Below are 17,786 nucleotides of genomic sequence, written 5' to 3'. Positions count from 1 at the left end.
CGTGCTCGGGGCTGCCGTCGGGGCGCGGATCGGGTGGGCCCCGCGCTCCCTGGGGGCAGCAGGAGTTCCCCTGGCACCGTAAGGCCCCAGGGGCTCCTCTTTTGCTAATGGGAGTCGGTGTCGTGCGGTGATGGGAGCTGTTGACTCCCTTTGGCCGGGGCAGGGAAGGGACGACAGCTTCATCACTTATCGCAGGTGTGGGACCGCTGGGTGGGATTTTTCAGACGTTTGTTTCCATAGTTTTTACAGCTACAGTGTGTGACCTGTTTGAATAACTTATCTCTCATCTGGCGAGTAGTTGTAATTTATTTTACAGACTAACTAGAAATAGAAGGTTTCGCTTGGAAGATGTAAAATGAAGTCAGTGCTTGACTCCAGGATTGTCAGGTGCACCACTGCTCTTTTTCTTGACTAAGGACACTTCTTCTCACAGCATTTTAAATAACAACTCAAAACCCGCTGTGGTTCTGATTGGTGTATTAGGCAAATTTTAAAATGAGAACGCTTGTGCCCACTTAGTATAAAGGGATCCTAATTCATGGTTAGACACAAACAGTATTCCATAACAAAAAAAAAAAAGTCTTAAAACTGCACTTTCCCCACTTAGTTGAAGGTTGTCTGCTGCATACACCTTTGTACATGAAAGCCCACTCATTCAACTTGCAGTAGAGTTTTAAACAAAAGAACTAAAATGCTTCAAAAGTGGCACTTTCTTTAAATTACTACTTTAAATTGTGCTAGTTTGTGTGGTTTGGATCAGTTATATGTGATGTGGAAGTGAACTTTGCATGCATGTTCTGTCTCTGGAAGTTTTTTTGTAGTATTATGAGGATAGAGTAATTTAAAGAAAGTGCCACTTTTGAAGCATTTTAGTTCTTTTGTTTAAAACTCTACTGCAAGTTGAATGAGTGGGCTTTCATGTACAAAGGTGTATGCAGCAGACAACCTTCAACTAAGTGGGGAAAGTGCAGTTTTAAGACTTTTTTTTTTTTGTTATGGAATACTGTTTGTGTCTAACCATGAATTAGGATCCCTTTATACTAAGTGGGCACAAGCAGCTGTTTGTTTAGCATTGACACTGTGCTCATCAATAATGGTGGCCAATTAAATATGATCCTTGCCCCATATAAAATGTTTGTTTAGTCTAGATGATCACTTTGCAACACTTGCCTGAATGAAGAATTCCAGAGGTGTCACACAGTTATATCTATATGACTAGACAAGGAAAATTGCTGGTTGAAGTTGTTAAATATGCTTTTAAAATCCAGTGAAAAAGCCTAGAACTTACAGGAATGGTATATGCAACTCTTTTTTGAAAGGGACTGCTGTCTAAAGTCAATAGTGGTGACAAATGGGAAAGAAGCCCAGCACTAAGTGGTTGTTTGGCTTAAATGTTTTGATCAGTTAAGATTTTAACTGTAGGAACTAATGTTTTGGATTTATTTTTGGATTTTTTGGAGGGAGGGAAAGACTTTAAAATAGGGAGATAACAGCAGTTACTTAGAAGAAACTTAACTGAAGGAAAATCTACTGAAAGGAGGAATGGTCCTGTTTTAGCCAAATCAGGACACCAGTGTTTCCTTAAAAGCTCTAATGGTTGGTATGGTAGTATGAAATAGATCTTGGAAAAATAAATGGAGTGTTAATTTGGTGACATTGCAGGGTAACAGTTGACAAATTGAGAGATGTTTGGCTTTGAAGATGCAGATTAAAGTTTAAATCCTCTGTAAGGATATGTTGCAGGGCTGAAGAATGAAATGTGAAATGTCCATGTCATCTGAACATTTAAATATATTTGATGGAAGGAAGGTGATTTGTCTGTTGGACAGCATGTATGGACTCTTTAGTCATTTATAACTTTTTAGGCCCTTCGGAGATACTGGCTTGATTCATATGTACTTTTGTGACCAGATACTTGTCTAAGGATGAAGGTAAAGGCTCTTTTTGTGATAGGTTTCACAAACATAAACTGTTAAGTTTTCAAGTGGTGGTCTGTGAGATCTTTGGGAGTGATTCACAGCTTCATATTGCTTCACAAATGCCTTTGCTATGGAGCTTGATTTAACTTGCTTCTAGTTCTAGTTTGGCTATATTGAAACAGAAGTTCAAGGTGAGTGTGCTAGTGATGATGAGGGACTTTGGGGGCTTATAGTTGCTCATTAGTCCATTGATATGGTAAGACAGCAGTTCCCAAACTTTGATTCAAACTTTCATATGAAAACAGAACCAGGACAACGATGTTGAATGTCGAGTAGTATAATATCACTTAAAGGCCTGCTACAAAGAGGACGGAGGCCCTTTCTTCCCAAGGGGCAACAGCTGCAAGTTGCACCAGGAGAGGCTTCACTCAGTATAAGACAAGGCAGGTTTTTTGTGTTGGGGTTTTTTTGTTTGTTTGTTTTTTACAGTGAGAACAATCAACCACTGGAAGAACCTCCCCAGGGACATGATGGAGTCTCCATCACTGTAGGTTCTCAAGATGTCATTGGACAGGGTGCTAGATAAATGATCTCATTTAGGCTGCCTTTCCCATAAAAGATTGGACCAGATGGTCTTTCGAGGTCCCTTCCAACCTGGACTGTTCTGTGATTTAGTGGTTATCTGCTTATAGTGTAATGTAACAACTGTGTTGTATAGATGCTGACATTTTTTCTTGGTATTTACTTCAATCAATTTACAGCTAGATTTTAATCTCATTTAGGGAGGGATGGTTACAGGGTAAACTATAAACTGTCACTAAACAAAGCAAGGAGTGCTTCTTGTCTTGATTGTCTGCCATACTGAAGTAAGGGAAAAATATTGTAAGTTTTCCTCCTTTCAGATTAATTCACTTCTGATGAACTTCAGTGGTCTAGAAGACTTTGAGTGTAGATATCCTTGGGGTGTGAATCATGACAGGGGGTGGGGTGGAGGAGGAGCTGAAGAGGGCCCTATCTATATGTGTCTACCCCATTTCCTGCTGGAAGTCCTCTACCAAGAGTAGCTGAATGGGTGTTCTGAGCCTGTTACATTATTCCTCCAGCTTCAACTTAAGCTGTCATCAGTTTAATTTCATTTTAACTAATCTGAGGGCTGTCGTTGTGCTCTCAGGAATGGAGTGGCTTTCAAAACCTCTTGTGAAGCTGTTGATAAGAATTAGAAAAAAGCTTACACTGCTAGCACAGCAAGCACCTTTCTCTGTGTTGTGGGTCACTATCCAATTCAAAGATGTAGAAAAAATTCTCCAGTGTGACAAATTCAATTGAATTTGTCGTGCTCCAGGCTGTTCGACAGCAGCATACAGGGACTGGAAATAGATTCTGCATTTGCCCCTAGGTCGAAGTGGGAGGAGTGCTGGCTGTAGTTTGGTACCTGTGGGTATTGCATCCTGCTTTATTAGGTGGACTGATGCAACTGGTTACTGTAACTTAGAGTTACACTGGAAAATCCACACACTAAACCTTCTCTAAGTGTCAAAGGCCTATAGAGTTTACAATCCATGAAATACAAATACATGATCATGGGCTATTGTACCCACTAAGGACTAATGCCAAAAAACATTACTACTTGAATGAGCTTGTGGCAGGCAGTTTTACTTTAAAGCATATCATTTTTTCATCTCTTTATGCTTCTTTGACAAGCTTTCACTGGAAGTCACATTCTTCTGAATGTTCTCTCATTTCGTGTCATCTAAATTAAACATAACCTTAGTGTCACCACTTTTCTAAAAAAGACAAACCATAGCTTATTGCATCAAATACTAAACTTCAGATTTTAGGTCACATAAAACTTGTTGTCCAGAATAATTTGAGATGATGGTTGTCACTGACTTGACCAAAAAAACCTCCAAGTAAGTAATGTGACTGGTCCTGTGTTACTGAAGCTGCATTACAGCACAATATTTTAACTATAACTTTTGCTGGCTGTGAAAGATGCTGGAGAATTTCTGGAGAGTTGCAGTTTCTCATCAGTGTCCAAAGCCATTTGGGAACCGAGTCCACATGGATTTCATTTAAACTCTTGGCCTTCATTCACTGTTCAGCATTTGTGAGGCAAGGACTATGACGCTTTTTAAATGTTTTTCCAAAGCAAATGTATTTTCAAATCCAAGCGGACTTTGGAAATGTTTTTTTGTGGCTTGGTGGTTTTGGGTTTAGATGTAGTTTATTAAAAAAAATAAATATACTATTTCTTTCAAGCAATGGTAAGAGAACTTCAGTTCCAGGTGGCGTATCATAATTAGTTCTGTTCTTGCTTATTGCTAGTGACTTGCTTTGCATCATGACCAAATCTCTAAAATAAGTTGATTTTGAGAAGGTAAAAAGAACTCTTCTCCTGTAGAAATTAATTTTTCTACTTTATTTCTTTGAGGAAGCTAAACTCTATCTTATAGGAGTAATTTGGAATGAAAACACGAAGTTCACTAGTTGAGGAACATGTTGTGCAATTGTTACATTGTTATAAATACTTAGTCACTGAATACTTAAGGCTTCTATGAGTAATTGTTTACCACTATAAAGACTACATTATGTCTGTTCGTGTACAAATAAGCTAAACTGTTGGTGTTTGAGTGTGATGTATTTGTGCATGTATGTTTTTGTGCATAATGTGGTAGTAGGAGTGAATGTGATTTTTATGATGGGATAGAGAGCTTGATTATCTGTAATAAAAGGACTGGATTCATAGTGTGCTTCGTGAAGTGTTAGGTTTACGTCACAGACTTGGGCTCAGGAGTTACCGTTGAGCTTCTGATTTTACTACTAGATTCTGTTGCAATTATGTTACAAGAAATTTTCATTCAACTGGTGTTAATAGTACAGTTACATTGCCAGCCTATGTTTTAGACATGGCTGTTCTTCAGAAACTTCTGTATTCCATAGCAAGATACCAAAATTCAGTTCAATATTAGGCAGAAACACAGATCTGTTTTTAAATGGTATACTGTTCCTGAAAATCGAGTCTTTGCAATACCTATGTGTTGTGTAACCTTTTGCAATGAAATACTAAGAATAATATTCTGTAGAAATAAACTATTACATAAAGATAAGCTGGTAAGCTGTTTTTAATCTGGAGACTTGTACTTGAAATGCTGTCAAGTTGTCATGTTGAGTATTTTAAGTATGATACTGGGGAATGGGATAGATCAAGATGGACTTGTTATGTTCAACTTTAAATCTAAGCATAAAGAAGTGGCATTTTTTCATGTGGTAAATTACTTTTTTCCTCTAGTTTTCTTTTATTTTTTCTTTTCTTCTTTTTTTAATAGCTCCCTTACCTGTTCTGCTGAAAAGCAGTGCGGCTTAGTTATTTTTTATAAAGACCTGTTGGGTAAACACTGCCTAATACTTTTTTTTATCCTTTGAACTATTGGATCATTGTGACGTCTCCATCTTGTTTTGGCTAAGGAGAAATCTTCAATGCTTTTTCGGTGCTTAAAACTAATAATATGTTTTATGTTCATGATAGTGTAATATTGAAGTGAACCAAAATACAAAACTGTTAAGGTTTATGAGACAGCATGTAGTTCATGTTCCAGAAGGTGTGCAGGTGTATTTCTAGGAAGACTAACAATGCAGTCATCAAGCGTATTTCCTAGTCTAGAAGACTTGGCCGTCTCATTGCAGTAAAATACTCCATCTTGGCAACAGTTGCTATGTAGGACTACCTTTTTAGGCTATGTTGGTACCATTTTAAGACATTAAGAGCTCTGCTTTCTGCTGATTCACCTCCTACGCTTGTGAGACGTGACTGTGTAGCTTAGGGCTTCCATTTTACATAGAAAAATGATTAGCGAAGGTTTTATTGAAAGGGTGTTCACAGAGTTAGAAACTACCACCAGCATAGCCAAAGAGGAAATGAGGCTTGTATTTTGTAGATTTTTTGTGTGGATGATCTGTTCTTATTAAGCAGGAAAAAAGATAACAGTTCTGGGCATACATCATAAAACCAAAATATAAGCTGTAGAGAACAACTTACAGCACTACTGGTGCTACACCAGGGTAAGTATAAAGTGAATAGGAACCTTCTTTTCAGTGTGGGGAACCAAGCGTGTTTGGCTGTCTTTGTGTTTATTGTGGTTCACAGCTGGCCAGAGCCTTGTGAGACAGGCTGGTCTGTGACAAAACAGCTAGTGTCAGTCAGTCTCTGCAGCATCCTGCAACTTCTCTGTTGCTTTGATAATGGTGATTTTCTTGGAACTGCAGTAGGAAGAGCCAAGTGGTGGATTATTTCTTTTGTTTTCCTCTATAACCGGCCTGTCATGCTTGCTTATTCAGTTAGTGCTCTTTTGGTATTTGATACTTTTTTTTGTTTGTTTTTTCCTCTTCTTCCTTCTAGTACTGCCTGGTAGGTAGAGAGGGGGCTTAGTGTGTTTAGTGATCACCTGACAGGACAGGATCTTCCACCTGATTCATAGCGAATATGCACGCATCTTGGTGAGCTTTGCCACGAAAGCCTTGAACTGAAAGGAGGGGTTGTAGCCATTGCATTGCATGTCTTAGCAACAGTTGCTAGGTATGACTGCCTTGCTAGGCTGCGCTGATGCCGCTGGAAGAAATACAAATCCTCTTCCAACTCCTACAATGGACATTTTCCTGCTTAAAAAGCTTATGTTTATGGATCCCCCCCTTTTTATCTCCTCTCCTCAGCTCCCACACAGTAGTACTGAGAATTATTAAAAAAAAATAAAAATCTTTGGCTGTTGCGCTCAGTGATACTGTGCTCTGCTGATGCTGAGCGTTCCCCTTTCTGTACAAGTTAATGTTTTACAGGCACTTAGCCATGCTTGACACAAACAATGACTTATATGAATTTCTCAAGGAGAAACATCCATAAATGTTATGCTGATTGTTGTTTAGTGGTATTTTCCAATGTTACTGCCTAGACAGGTAGAAGAAAAATGATAATACGTGTAGTTTCTGAAATGGAAAACAAATGATGCTTCACTGAGGTTTGCTTTGTATCACATTGCACTGCAGGTGTAAGGCCTGTGTCCATGCTATGAAGCTGGTGGTGAATGCTATTTGTAGATGCGTTGACTGTTGTGACCTCCTTTTCTAAAGGACAGCTACAACCTGCTTTGGGCTCTGACAACACTTAGCGTCAAAATGGCGTAATACGTAATGCTCATTGTCAGTGTCAGCTGTCACAGAACAAATAAGCATAAAAAAGAAAAGCTGAATCCCTCTATCCCAAAGATCTTTATACCATAAGTGTGTGATGAGACAAGGAGAAAAGGGGTGAGAACAGGGAGGTGGTGGGAACATATGTGGAACAGTTCTTATAAGCTGTGGTAACCACACACAGATTGACCAGTCATTTTTGAGACTTTTGTATGCATCCTGCTAGGAGGGGACTTGTAAACAGGGCTTTGAGTGGATGTAATTCAGCTTTGGATTTTGGTAGGAGTTGCTCATAAATAAGGAATAGGATGTGAGAAATTTGCAGGGGTTGGAAGAGCTGAAGGGTGGAGGTTCATGATGTTGACTGAGTTGGGGTCGGGGTCTACACTAGAAACTTGCCAGGAACCTGGAACCTCTTTTGGTGTTGTTTCTCCACTAGCAGTAATACTAGGGTGAAATACTTCTATAGCTGTGAAACCTAACTATCTGACCTGGAAAAGTACTATGAATTATACTGAAGAGTGTTTCTTTTTGCTGTAGAGAGATCTCAGCAGAGAAAAACAGTTTGGCATGTACTTTTCTTGTCTAGATTTAAGCCTGACCAATGTGAATCGTAGAATCATTTTGGTTGGAAAAGACCTTTAAGATCATCAGATCCAACCGTATGCTTTGTTGCAAATGGTGTTTTGACTACTGATCACCAGTCTTCCGTTCTGTCGGGGAAGAGAGCTGTAGGATGCGAGCACACGTCATAGGCAACTGGAAGTGAATCATAGAATCATCATGGTTGGAACAGACCTCAAAGATCATCAAGTCCAACCGTATACCCAATGCCGCCATGTCTGCTAAACCCACTAAACCATGTCTCGAAGTGCCGCATCTAAACGTTTTTTTGAACACCTCCAGGGATGGCGAGTCCGCCACCTCCCTGGGCAGCCCATTCCAATGCCTAACGACTCTATCAGTGAAGAAGTTCTTCCTAATATCCAACCTGAACCTCCCCTGGTGCGACTTGAGACAGTTTCCTCTTGTCCTATTGCTAGTTACCGGGTAGAAGAGACCAACCCCCACCTCGCTACAACCTCCTTTCGGGTAGTTGTAGAGGGTGATAAGGTTCTCCCCTCAGCCTCCTTTTCTCCAGACTAAACAACCCCAGCTCCCTCAGCTGCTCCTCATAAGACTTTTTCTCCAGGCCCTTCACCAGCTTTGTTGCTCTTCTCTGGTCTTGCTCCAGCAGCTCAATGTCCGTCTTGTAGTGAGGGGCCCAAAACTGAACACAGTATTCGAGGTGGAGCCTCACCAGTGCAGAGTACAAAGGGATGATCACTTCCCTAGTCCTGCTGGCCATCTGTGTAGGAATTGTGTGCTGAAGAGCTAAGATCTTGTCTTCAAGTGGTGTTGGTCTATAATACAGCATTCTGTAGTTCTAAAAATGGTGCCTGACATGAAAAAATACCATATCTTGCAAGCAAGCAGGCATAACTTAAAAAGAAGTTACTGTCTTCCTGATGGTGGTCATTGTCTTCAGCTGTATTAGTCAATATGCGGACACTTGTAATTTGGGTTGCTACAAAACCAATCACATTACCTTAAAAAAAAAAAAAAAAATATCTTTGGAGGTGGTTACATCAAGTCAGTGGATTACTCCAATCCAGCTGTAAGAACAATGACAGTGCAGGATATTTGTTCCCTTAAAATGGGAGTGCTCCAAGATAATCACTGCAGCATGGTTTTGAATGACCATAAGGAGAGCAAGGTGGCATTTTTTTTCAGAGATCACAAAATTGGATAATGTAGTGTTCAAGAAGATAGTAAATGCTAGGATATCTGTCTGGCTTTCCCTTGTGGGTAAAACAGGAATTGGAATTGAAGGAGGTTGCAATATGTAGGTGTTGGAGCAGAGAAATGTAAACCAACTGTTTGTTTCAATGGTGTTGGCCCCTGTAAATTAGTTTAAATATAGAAGATTAATTAAAATATAAAAGAATGTGTAGGGAGTAAAAGGGGGCACCTGATCAAGGGGAATTGTTTTTACCTACTGTTCCAAAAGAAAAGAGTTGCCACACTTTATTTGTGTTGCATCATAATTCATACTGAGCAGTCTTGTTTTCAGAGCTATTTATGATGGAAATTTCTGATTTGAAAGCTCTTAATGACATTGCAAGATCTGAAATTTCTCTTTTTAATGTTTTTACCTCTTTCTATCGGTCACTAACAGCTGTGTTTTGATTGTATGAAGAAAGAAGTGAATAGGTTTGTCATTGCATATGGGGAGTATTCAGTAAAGGATACTGGGTTGAGTTTAAAGAGCTGAAGACAGATTTGGTTTTGAAGATTCATTAAAAGCAACCAAACACAAAAACCAGTTGATCCTTGGCATTGTATTTAGTCAGAGTTGAGTGCAAATAGTCAGGAAAATGACTGGATATATGGCATCTTAGTGTTCACCAGTTGAGACTGGACAGACTGGATTGCTCACCCTCCTGTATTTTGCAGACCATTAAACTTCAGCCAGTTTCCCCATGTGTTGAACACAACTTTTATTTGCCTACTTTTTTGACTCTTACAAAAGTCATTAAAATGTGTGAAAAGAGACTGATTCCAGGTGTACATTCTTAGTTGGTCTCTAGCCACAGGATGGCAGAATGAGGGTTGAGTGTTTCTGAAGGTATGTGCTTTCAGTTTACAGATGATGAGACATCTGGATGTCTGAACAGAGCAGATGAGCTTTGCATTTCTCTTGCAGATAAATGAAAGTTTTAATATTTTTAAGTAGCAAAGTTATTTGCAAACTAAGCTGTGCAAGAGTAATTTGTGATTTGATAAGCTAAAGTGAGGGTACTTGTTGAGAGAAATACATGGAGCACTAGTTTTATCTTGGAAGGCATGTGCATGCTTAGGTACATGGTGTAACCTGCTTCAATGACTTCTAGTGTTTTTAATGCCCCAGTTGAGATAATTGATGGTGTGTTAGACTTGACTTCCCTCTTCTGTTTTGGGTTGCTGGTACCATCCTGCCTTGTGCTGACCTGAGGTTTACTCCTGTTTTCAAAGTGCCTTTGCAGGCTCAGTGTGGGCAGATGAGCTTGTGGCCCCCAAGGCAATCGGAGATCTGGCAGACATGGTTACCTTCACATCCGTTGTGCCTCAGTTTCCTGCATCTCTGGGAAGCTCCAGTCTCTGGGATGACCTCTGTTGGCAACATTTTCCAGTGATTTATCTCGTGCTCTGTTTTCCTCAGGTCATCCTCGCCTCAATAGTGAGAAGAGGGAAAGCTATATAGTACATTATGGTTTTTTATTATTGAAGCATGTTGGTATTTGTCCGTTTTCCTCATGTTAAAATGGAAAGTAGAAAAAGCTATTTTTGCATCTTATAAAAAAAACTCCCCCCCCCCAAATTCCCATCTAAGTGGTTCTTTAGAAACCTCTGATTTTAGTAAGAATTATTTAATGTAGTCACCTTCTTCACAGATGATGACTTTGATCAATTTGATAAGCCTGGTGCAGAAAGATCTTGGAGAAGAAGAGCTGGAGATGATGACTGGGACAGGTAGGTAGAATGTCTTCATGTTCAGTTTCTGTACGCTAAATTACATTGCTCTATTTTCATATTCTGGCATTTTGTATTCTTAACATTTAGAGCAGCGCACATTTAGATACTAATGAAGATATTGATTGTTATGCATGTGTCAGCCGACGCTAGATTGTGCCAAACACATACTTGCCTTGAGGAATATAGAGTGTGCTATGAAGAGATACCATTTAAAATTGGAGAAATACAAAATATTTGTGGTGTGTAATTAACTTTGCAATTAGTGTCCTAGTTTTCCTTTTAAATATTTAGTAGATCTCAGTGGTTTAAACAGATTTTGCTAGTACTTGAATTTGCCCAACTGAATTATTTTTTTTTAAACTAGATGTTTAAATTCTTAGCCTTAAAGTCCTACTTCAGTTTTACATTGAGGAGAGTAATGAAGCTTAGATATGGGCTTCTATTGAAAAATATGACTATTGTAAAGATTTAGAAGTATGTGTCAACTTGGTTATTTTGGGGGACAGTAAGAGCATGTTCTACGTGGAGGCACTGTAGCTGGGAAAGACTTGAATCAAGCTACTGGCTAGACTTGTCTAGTCTTTCTGGGACAAAACTTTCCACTTTTTTGTGTTCTTTTTTTTAATTATTATTCCTTTTTGGTAATGGAGAGACTTGCTCAGACTTTGCCAGTGTTTTTCACTATAAAAAGGGGAAAAACATTCCAAATAGATTTTTGTCTTTTCTAATAATCATTGAAGTGATTGTAGTAAACAAATTTTACTCTAAGTAGTTTTCCACTGAGCTGGGCCCTTGGCACATGAATCAGGTACTCTACATTTATTGTCATTCCAGAGGGATTAGTTTCCTCTTCTGTTCTTTTCTGCTAGGTTAAGTGGATAGTTTTCATTGCTCTAGGAGGTGGGTAGGAGTGAATAAGGAATTTGGACAATAGCTTCAGTATATAGGGTGTTCTGCTGTATGCTGGTGAGTGGTGTCTGCTCTCTGTCATGCCAGCACAGCTCTTTGTGGGTTGGATGGTGAACTACCTCAAAGAACTGATTTGGTTTAAGAGTGTAATGAAAATAACTTGTTCAGGATGGGTCACTGTACCATGCTGCTTCCCAGCTCCAGCTCTGGGTATTCAGAAATACTGAAATCAATATTACAGGCAAAATGCTTTGTATTAGAATATTTTCTGAACTTTTTGCCTTTGTTGACTTCATAGTATGAATAGGTGGGCTCTTAGATGCTGGCTCATCACATTTGTTTTTAGCTATCCTACTCTTACTACTTCAGAAAATTTGGAAAAGTCAAACAACCATTGTGTCAGAAGTTGTCAGCTTATTGCCAATGGTAAACTCCCTTTGGCAAAGCTATTTTTATACAACTTGAGAAAGGTTACAGTGTATTTTCACTAAGCTGAGACTTTGAAACACACAAGGATTCAGTTTTAGAAAAAAATTTTCATTTATGTGTTTATTATTGGCTGCATATAATTGAAGATAGATGATCAAAAATTATATTGTTTATTTGTGGAATATTTACCTGGGGGGCAAATTATCGAAACTAATTATTGAAGGCACACTGATTGAGAGTAAAGCTATATCCACATTCTCAGCACATAAGGCATCTGCTGTGCACACAAGGAATCTGCTGTGCAATGGTTCCCCACCCCCAACCTGACCTACAACCTTGGGTGTTAGCATGCCAAGGAAGCTTGGTGTACTGGCACAGAGAGGAACGGAGGATGGAGCGGTATGAAGATACTGCAGCCAGGCTCTGTGTATGAGGCAGGTACAGAGACTAGAAAGTACTGTGCCTATAGTTGCTGTCAAATAAGAGCTAAATATCCCTTTCCATCCAAAATACTGGTGCTGAGCTAACAGTTGCGGAGAAATTGTGTCCTGTGGATGAATTTTGCTCATTATACGCTCATCATAATACCAAAACACACGTTCACCCCAAAAGCTACCAACCTCTCTTCTACCTTGAGCGTGCTCTTTGAATTCTTTTTTGTCTATATCTTTAAAAGCGCAGCGAGAGAATTTTACACCAATCAATAATGAAAGTATGTATGACTAGAATCATTCAAGCTCCACCTAAACTTAGAAAATAGTATAAAATATCCTAATGACATGGGGATGCGGGGGAGACACCATCACTGAGAAGTCAAGGAGCATTGCAGACTTCCAGTCAACGGGCTGAACCTATCTTCCCCACCCATAGGGACGCCTTTGGGTAAGACTCGCACACTTGGTTATACCCAGTGCTTCCCCGGGAAACTTGGAAATCAATCTTGTATTTGTAATCACATTAGTAGCACTATATACTCACCTTTTTTTCTCTCTCTATATATTTGGTACCCAGGTGTGTTTTTTGTAACCTAAGTGTATTTTTGCAGACAGTGTATTAATCACCGGCTATTTAAAAGAACTTATATCTGTTGCTTTAATAAACCACATTATCTATGAATCTAGTTGTGAGAATTTCTCATTGAATACGTCCAGACTTACAGTATATATCGTACTGTTCGTGAATCTGTGTAGACCTGTAAATTCAATGATCTAACGACTCGATTTTGCACTATTAGTAAATTCATAATCATGTGGATTCAACATAATGCTGTACTGGCTGTTGAGCACAGTTGGACTTCTAGTGTCGACTTGAGGCTATTTTTGGTGTAATGGACATCACTCAGAAATAATCTCAACCGCCCCCAGTCCCTCTGATATCTGAGGACAAGCTGGAACGCAAGGGAGTTTAGTTTCTGCGAAATTAATCAACCCTTTTAATGCAACATTATTCCATAGTGAAATTTTGAGGAAAGTGGATTCAAGTGCTGTGCTGGAGATACCAGAGTTTCATCTTGCTGATTATGTCAGAATTTTTTTTTACAACTGTATTTGATAGAGTATTATTTACATGTGTTGGAATTTTTTTTTTTAAATTAATTCTTTTTGGATTGCCAAGCTATCTTTGGGAGTGTTAAGTTCTATGGTTGTCAGGGCAATTACAAGTGCTGTACATGGATATGTTGTTGCCTAATGTAATTGCTTGAATTTTTTAACTACTGGCCTAATTCAGTATAGGGGACAGTTTCTTGAAGATGGAAAAAAGGCTGAATGAACACAGTAGACTTTTTTTTTTTTAATCCTTTATGCTTTGTTTTGCAACCTAAATCACTTTTTTTGTGGGGAAGGGTGAAGGGGTTATGTTGTTAGTCATACATCTTGATCAACCATCAACTCTTACTGTGTTGCTACTTAACTGAGTCCCATCCCCCAGTCATTTAAATAATTTTGAATTTCCAGATATCTTTCCTTTCTCAAATACTGGAGGGTAATAACTGAGAGTTGGAAGGCCCCTGTTATTTGGGAGTACAACTGTAACATTGTTCTTGAAGAATTTTTCCCATTACATTTTTTTACAAATTCTTTTCCTGAAACACTTGCGTCCTTGCTGCTGCTCATGTTTAATGAAGCATGCTCATGAAATTGGAGGCTGAAAAGGGCTAGTCTGACGTCTTTATCGTGGGCTGTTAATTTATACATTTAGCTCTATAAGTAGCCCAAAGCTTCGGTTTGGGAAAAACATGCAGTTCTGGTGCTGTCCTGTGAGATGACAGAGCTGATTTCATAGTTGAATTTTGCTGAAATTCACTTGTTCTGACCCTTCTCTGAGATTGTTAATTTCTCTACACTGGCACAAAACTTTCCACTTTTTATTGTCTTTTTTTTATTGTTATTCCTTATTTGGTGAGCTGAATTTATTCAATGAGGGAAATGTTGAGTATTGGGAGTTGAGGAAGGGAAGGAAATAGGACTGTCTCTTGGGAGAGCAGTGAACTCTTAGATTATCTTAACCCTAATTTCCCAGAATTGTGGTTTTGGAAAGACCTTTCTGTCTTGATGATAGTGAGGGTGAGTTGCCTTTGGAACCATCACAGATGAGTACTCTTTATTCCAGTTTATTTTATGTGGCTTTATGTGGTATCAGATTGCAATCATTCATTTTTGTCTGTTTTTCTCAGCTAACCTAAAATCTTCTAGTATCTGATTTTGTTTTGGTTTGTTTTTTTATTTTTAATAGTCAGATCTACTAATTCTGGTCCCTCTTTCTGATAGGTAACTTCAGATTTGACTATTTCAAAAGAAGCTTGATATAGGTCCACTTTATTGTGCAGGCTTTTCACTGTTACTTTGCTTATTCAAAAAGTTACCAATGATGATTTTTCTTCTTTTAATTTATAAATGAAAATATTGAATGACATTGAATATTTTAATAAGTTTTGAAGGGCATTCTGTGAAACACTTTTGTTTCTGTTACGAGCTTCATTATGTGCTAGTGCTAATTTTTTTTACCATTGAGTAATAAGCCAAAGCTTTTAAAAATCTATAATATGTATGCAATTACTTCTATTGGCCAAATGTTTAATCTTTTTTAAAAAAAATCACATCGAGGATGTTTTCTAGTAATGTGTTGAGTAGCCCTAACTATATTTAGGTAATTAATTTAATCTTTTGCTTTCTTTTCCATTGCTTTTTTATCTGAATTTCATATTACCTGAACTTGCTTTTTTTTTCTTTGAATGCTGCTGTAACACACATGCTATATTTTGGGATTTCTCTAGTGCAGTTTTGTTAAAAGCTGTCAGTGATGCACTGTAGTGCTGGGAAATATTCTCAAAGCTTTTGGTGCATTTGTCAGATTACTGGCAGCTGAAGAGATTAGTGACTTTTTCCTACTTCAGTTTTGGCTCTAACTTCTTCTGCAGACATCTCCGTTTTATAGAGTTTTCTGTCTATGAAATAAAGGGCTTAAATTCTAGTCAATTTGCTCTTTGGAATGTATGTTATGTCCTATGTCTCAATTTTTGTTTAATATTGCAGTGAGCACAAAACAATTGCTATTTGTTAATGTTCAGTCATTCCTGGAACTGAAATCAGTAACTATGGACAAATACTGTGTACTGATGATAACGTCCTATTCAGAGCTGATTTAGAATATCATCTGTTCTAGCCCACAAGATTTTTATTCTCTCCCTGCATTGTCTGTGCAGTAACCAGCTCTGAAAGAGATTTATCCATCTGCAAAAACAGCTCTTAGCACTGATTTATGTCTTGCAATTGCCTCCCTATTTTCAAGTATTTCCTGTGTAGTCTTAAGGAACTCTTATACGAATTCCTATTCTGTTCATAGAGCCCATTCTCACTTTGGGATATTTAGTTTTTATGTAGTATCTAAGGCATGGTTTCTTGGTGGTGGTTTTTTTTTGGGTTTTTTGTTGTATTTTTAAGCTGTGCAGGTAGAAATAGTCTCGTATTCTTGAATTATAGCTCATATTTCAAGTTACTGATACCTGATTTTAGTATTAAGACATGCATGTTCTAATACAGGCATTTGTCAGTAATAAGTGTTTATTATAGAAGGAAGAATCTGTTTATTCCTGTCACAATTCTTTCACTGAAGGAAGAATGTGATTAAGCAATTGTCCTAAAGCTTAACTAATCTGGACTGTACTTCTTTGTGCTGCATCCTATTTATGGGACAGATGCTGTATGATAGCAGAAGTTTTGTAAGCCAGGTATTTCTATGCTTCCTGAATTCTTAGCCACACTTATAAAGATGGTAAAACGTACATTTGATTTTTGTCATCCTACAAATGTCTGTTTGACCTTACCCTCAACTTGAGGAGGAAGGAATAAAGTATTTTTGAAAGATCTAGGCCTAAGTGGTTCACAAGCCAGCTAGCCTCCCAGTACCTTCTTGCTGAAGTGCAGCTTGGGCTACATGGTGGCCTGTAGACCGAGTCTTGTCCAGAGGACATTACTGTCTAACTTGCTTCTTCCCTGGGGAGGTGGGAAACAGCAGTTTGGACAATATGCCCAAACAGCCTTGAAGTGAAGTATCTACAGTGAGGACCTAGTTAACTGTGTTTTAAATGCCTGTGCTATGTCTAGGTTTAGTGCTGTGTTATAGTTGCAGGGATATGGAAAGGAGAGCATACGAAAATGAAATGACTGCATAACAACGGCCTTAATGTGTATGATCTATTGTTTCATTTAAAAATATATATCCCATTTTTCAACTTCCTGAATGCTTTGCTAAAAGGAAAGCTTTGTGCAGACTCAGTGACAATTCTCAAGTTAGTTTTTTAAGGTGTGTACTCTATATGGTGTTTGTTTCTGTTTTCTAAGGTTCAGCCTCTTAAATTTGTTAATGTTTTCCAGTGAACTTGATGATGACTTGCTTGGAGAGGATTTGCTAACTGGCAAAAAGGTAAGAGGTGTGCATTAAATGGAATTGTTACAGGTCTTAAAATGCAAATATTGTTCAACTTGACCACTTCAGTTGTTTGGTATGGCCTTTTATGTATTTTACAGTCGCCTTCCCAAAGACTGACAGCCACAGGTACCCGAGATCTGCCCTGTTACCAGAGCACTCTGCTCCCAGAGCTCTGTTTCCTTTTGTGAAGTACCTCTAAGTGTGGCTTTTTAAAATACAACTTCTAGAAAATATTTTTTTTTTCCTGAGATAGTATTTCTTCTCCTAACGCATGGTTGAAAAAGGTGGTGGTTCTCAAAATCAGTTTCTCTGTAGCTCATTTTGTTTTAACAATTAAAAAACCAAACAAAACAGAAAAACCCAGTTATGGCTCCTGAGTGCTGATTAGCATTCTGGAGATTTTGCTTCAACTGCCAGTTTCCTGGCTATTAAAAGTTACTCATCAAAATACTGGCAGTATTTAGCAGAGAGTAAATAAAGCAGTCGGTGGTGTCTATTAAAGATCCACTCACTGCTCTCAGTCTGCTACTACTTTGTCTGATGTGTAGGCAGAGGATTTCCCCTTCTGTGATGAGGGAAGAGTATGGAAGCAGCTAGCATTGGAGAACATAAATGAGTCCCCCCATGTCTGCTATAGACTTCTCACTCTGATACCTATTTCCAAAATTCAACTCTATGAAAGGAACTAAGTGTATGTTTGGATTTGCCAGATATCTGCAGGAGAAGACAAGACTTCTGTTTGGGAAATCAAAACTGGCTAGTCACCTCTTTCTCCACTTTATCTGCTAAACAAATTCATTTAGAAAATAGTTTTAAAAGTTTTAGTTGGAGATGAATAAGTTTGTTAAGAAACCCAGATCTTGT

At 38.4% G+C, this 17,786-nt stretch overlaps 1 protein-coding gene across 1 annotated transcript in view; it reads left to right on the top strand.

Annotated features, from left to right (window-relative positions):
- Positions 1 to 10,558: 10,558 nt before the first annotated feature.
- The window catches only part of LOC104155413 (RNA-binding protein 33-like), a gene marked incomplete at both ends in the record, with an annotated part of 52,669 nt that continues 45,441 nt past the window's right edge, over positions 10,559 to 17,786 (top strand). Inside the window, 2 exons of the mRNA XM_009707831.1 lie at positions 10,559 to 10,652; positions 16,868 to 16,916. Coding sequence (XP_009706133.1) covers positions 10,559 to 10,652; positions 16,868 to 16,916 — 143 coding nt within the window. The remainder of the gene's footprint in view (positions 10,653 to 16,867; positions 16,917 to 17,786) is intronic.

The sequence above is a fragment of the Cariama cristata genome, unplaced genomic scaffold (genome assembly GCF_000690535.1).
Source record: "Cariama cristata isolate BGI_N322 unplaced genomic scaffold, ASM69053v1 scaffold5409, whole genome shotgun sequence".
In the NCBI taxonomy this organism is placed as follows: Eukaryota; Metazoa; Chordata; class Aves; order Cariamiformes; family Cariamidae; genus Cariama; species Cariama cristata.
The sequence above is the reverse complement of the archived record's forward strand: the minus strand, read 5'-3'. Positions and strand labels throughout refer to the sequence as shown.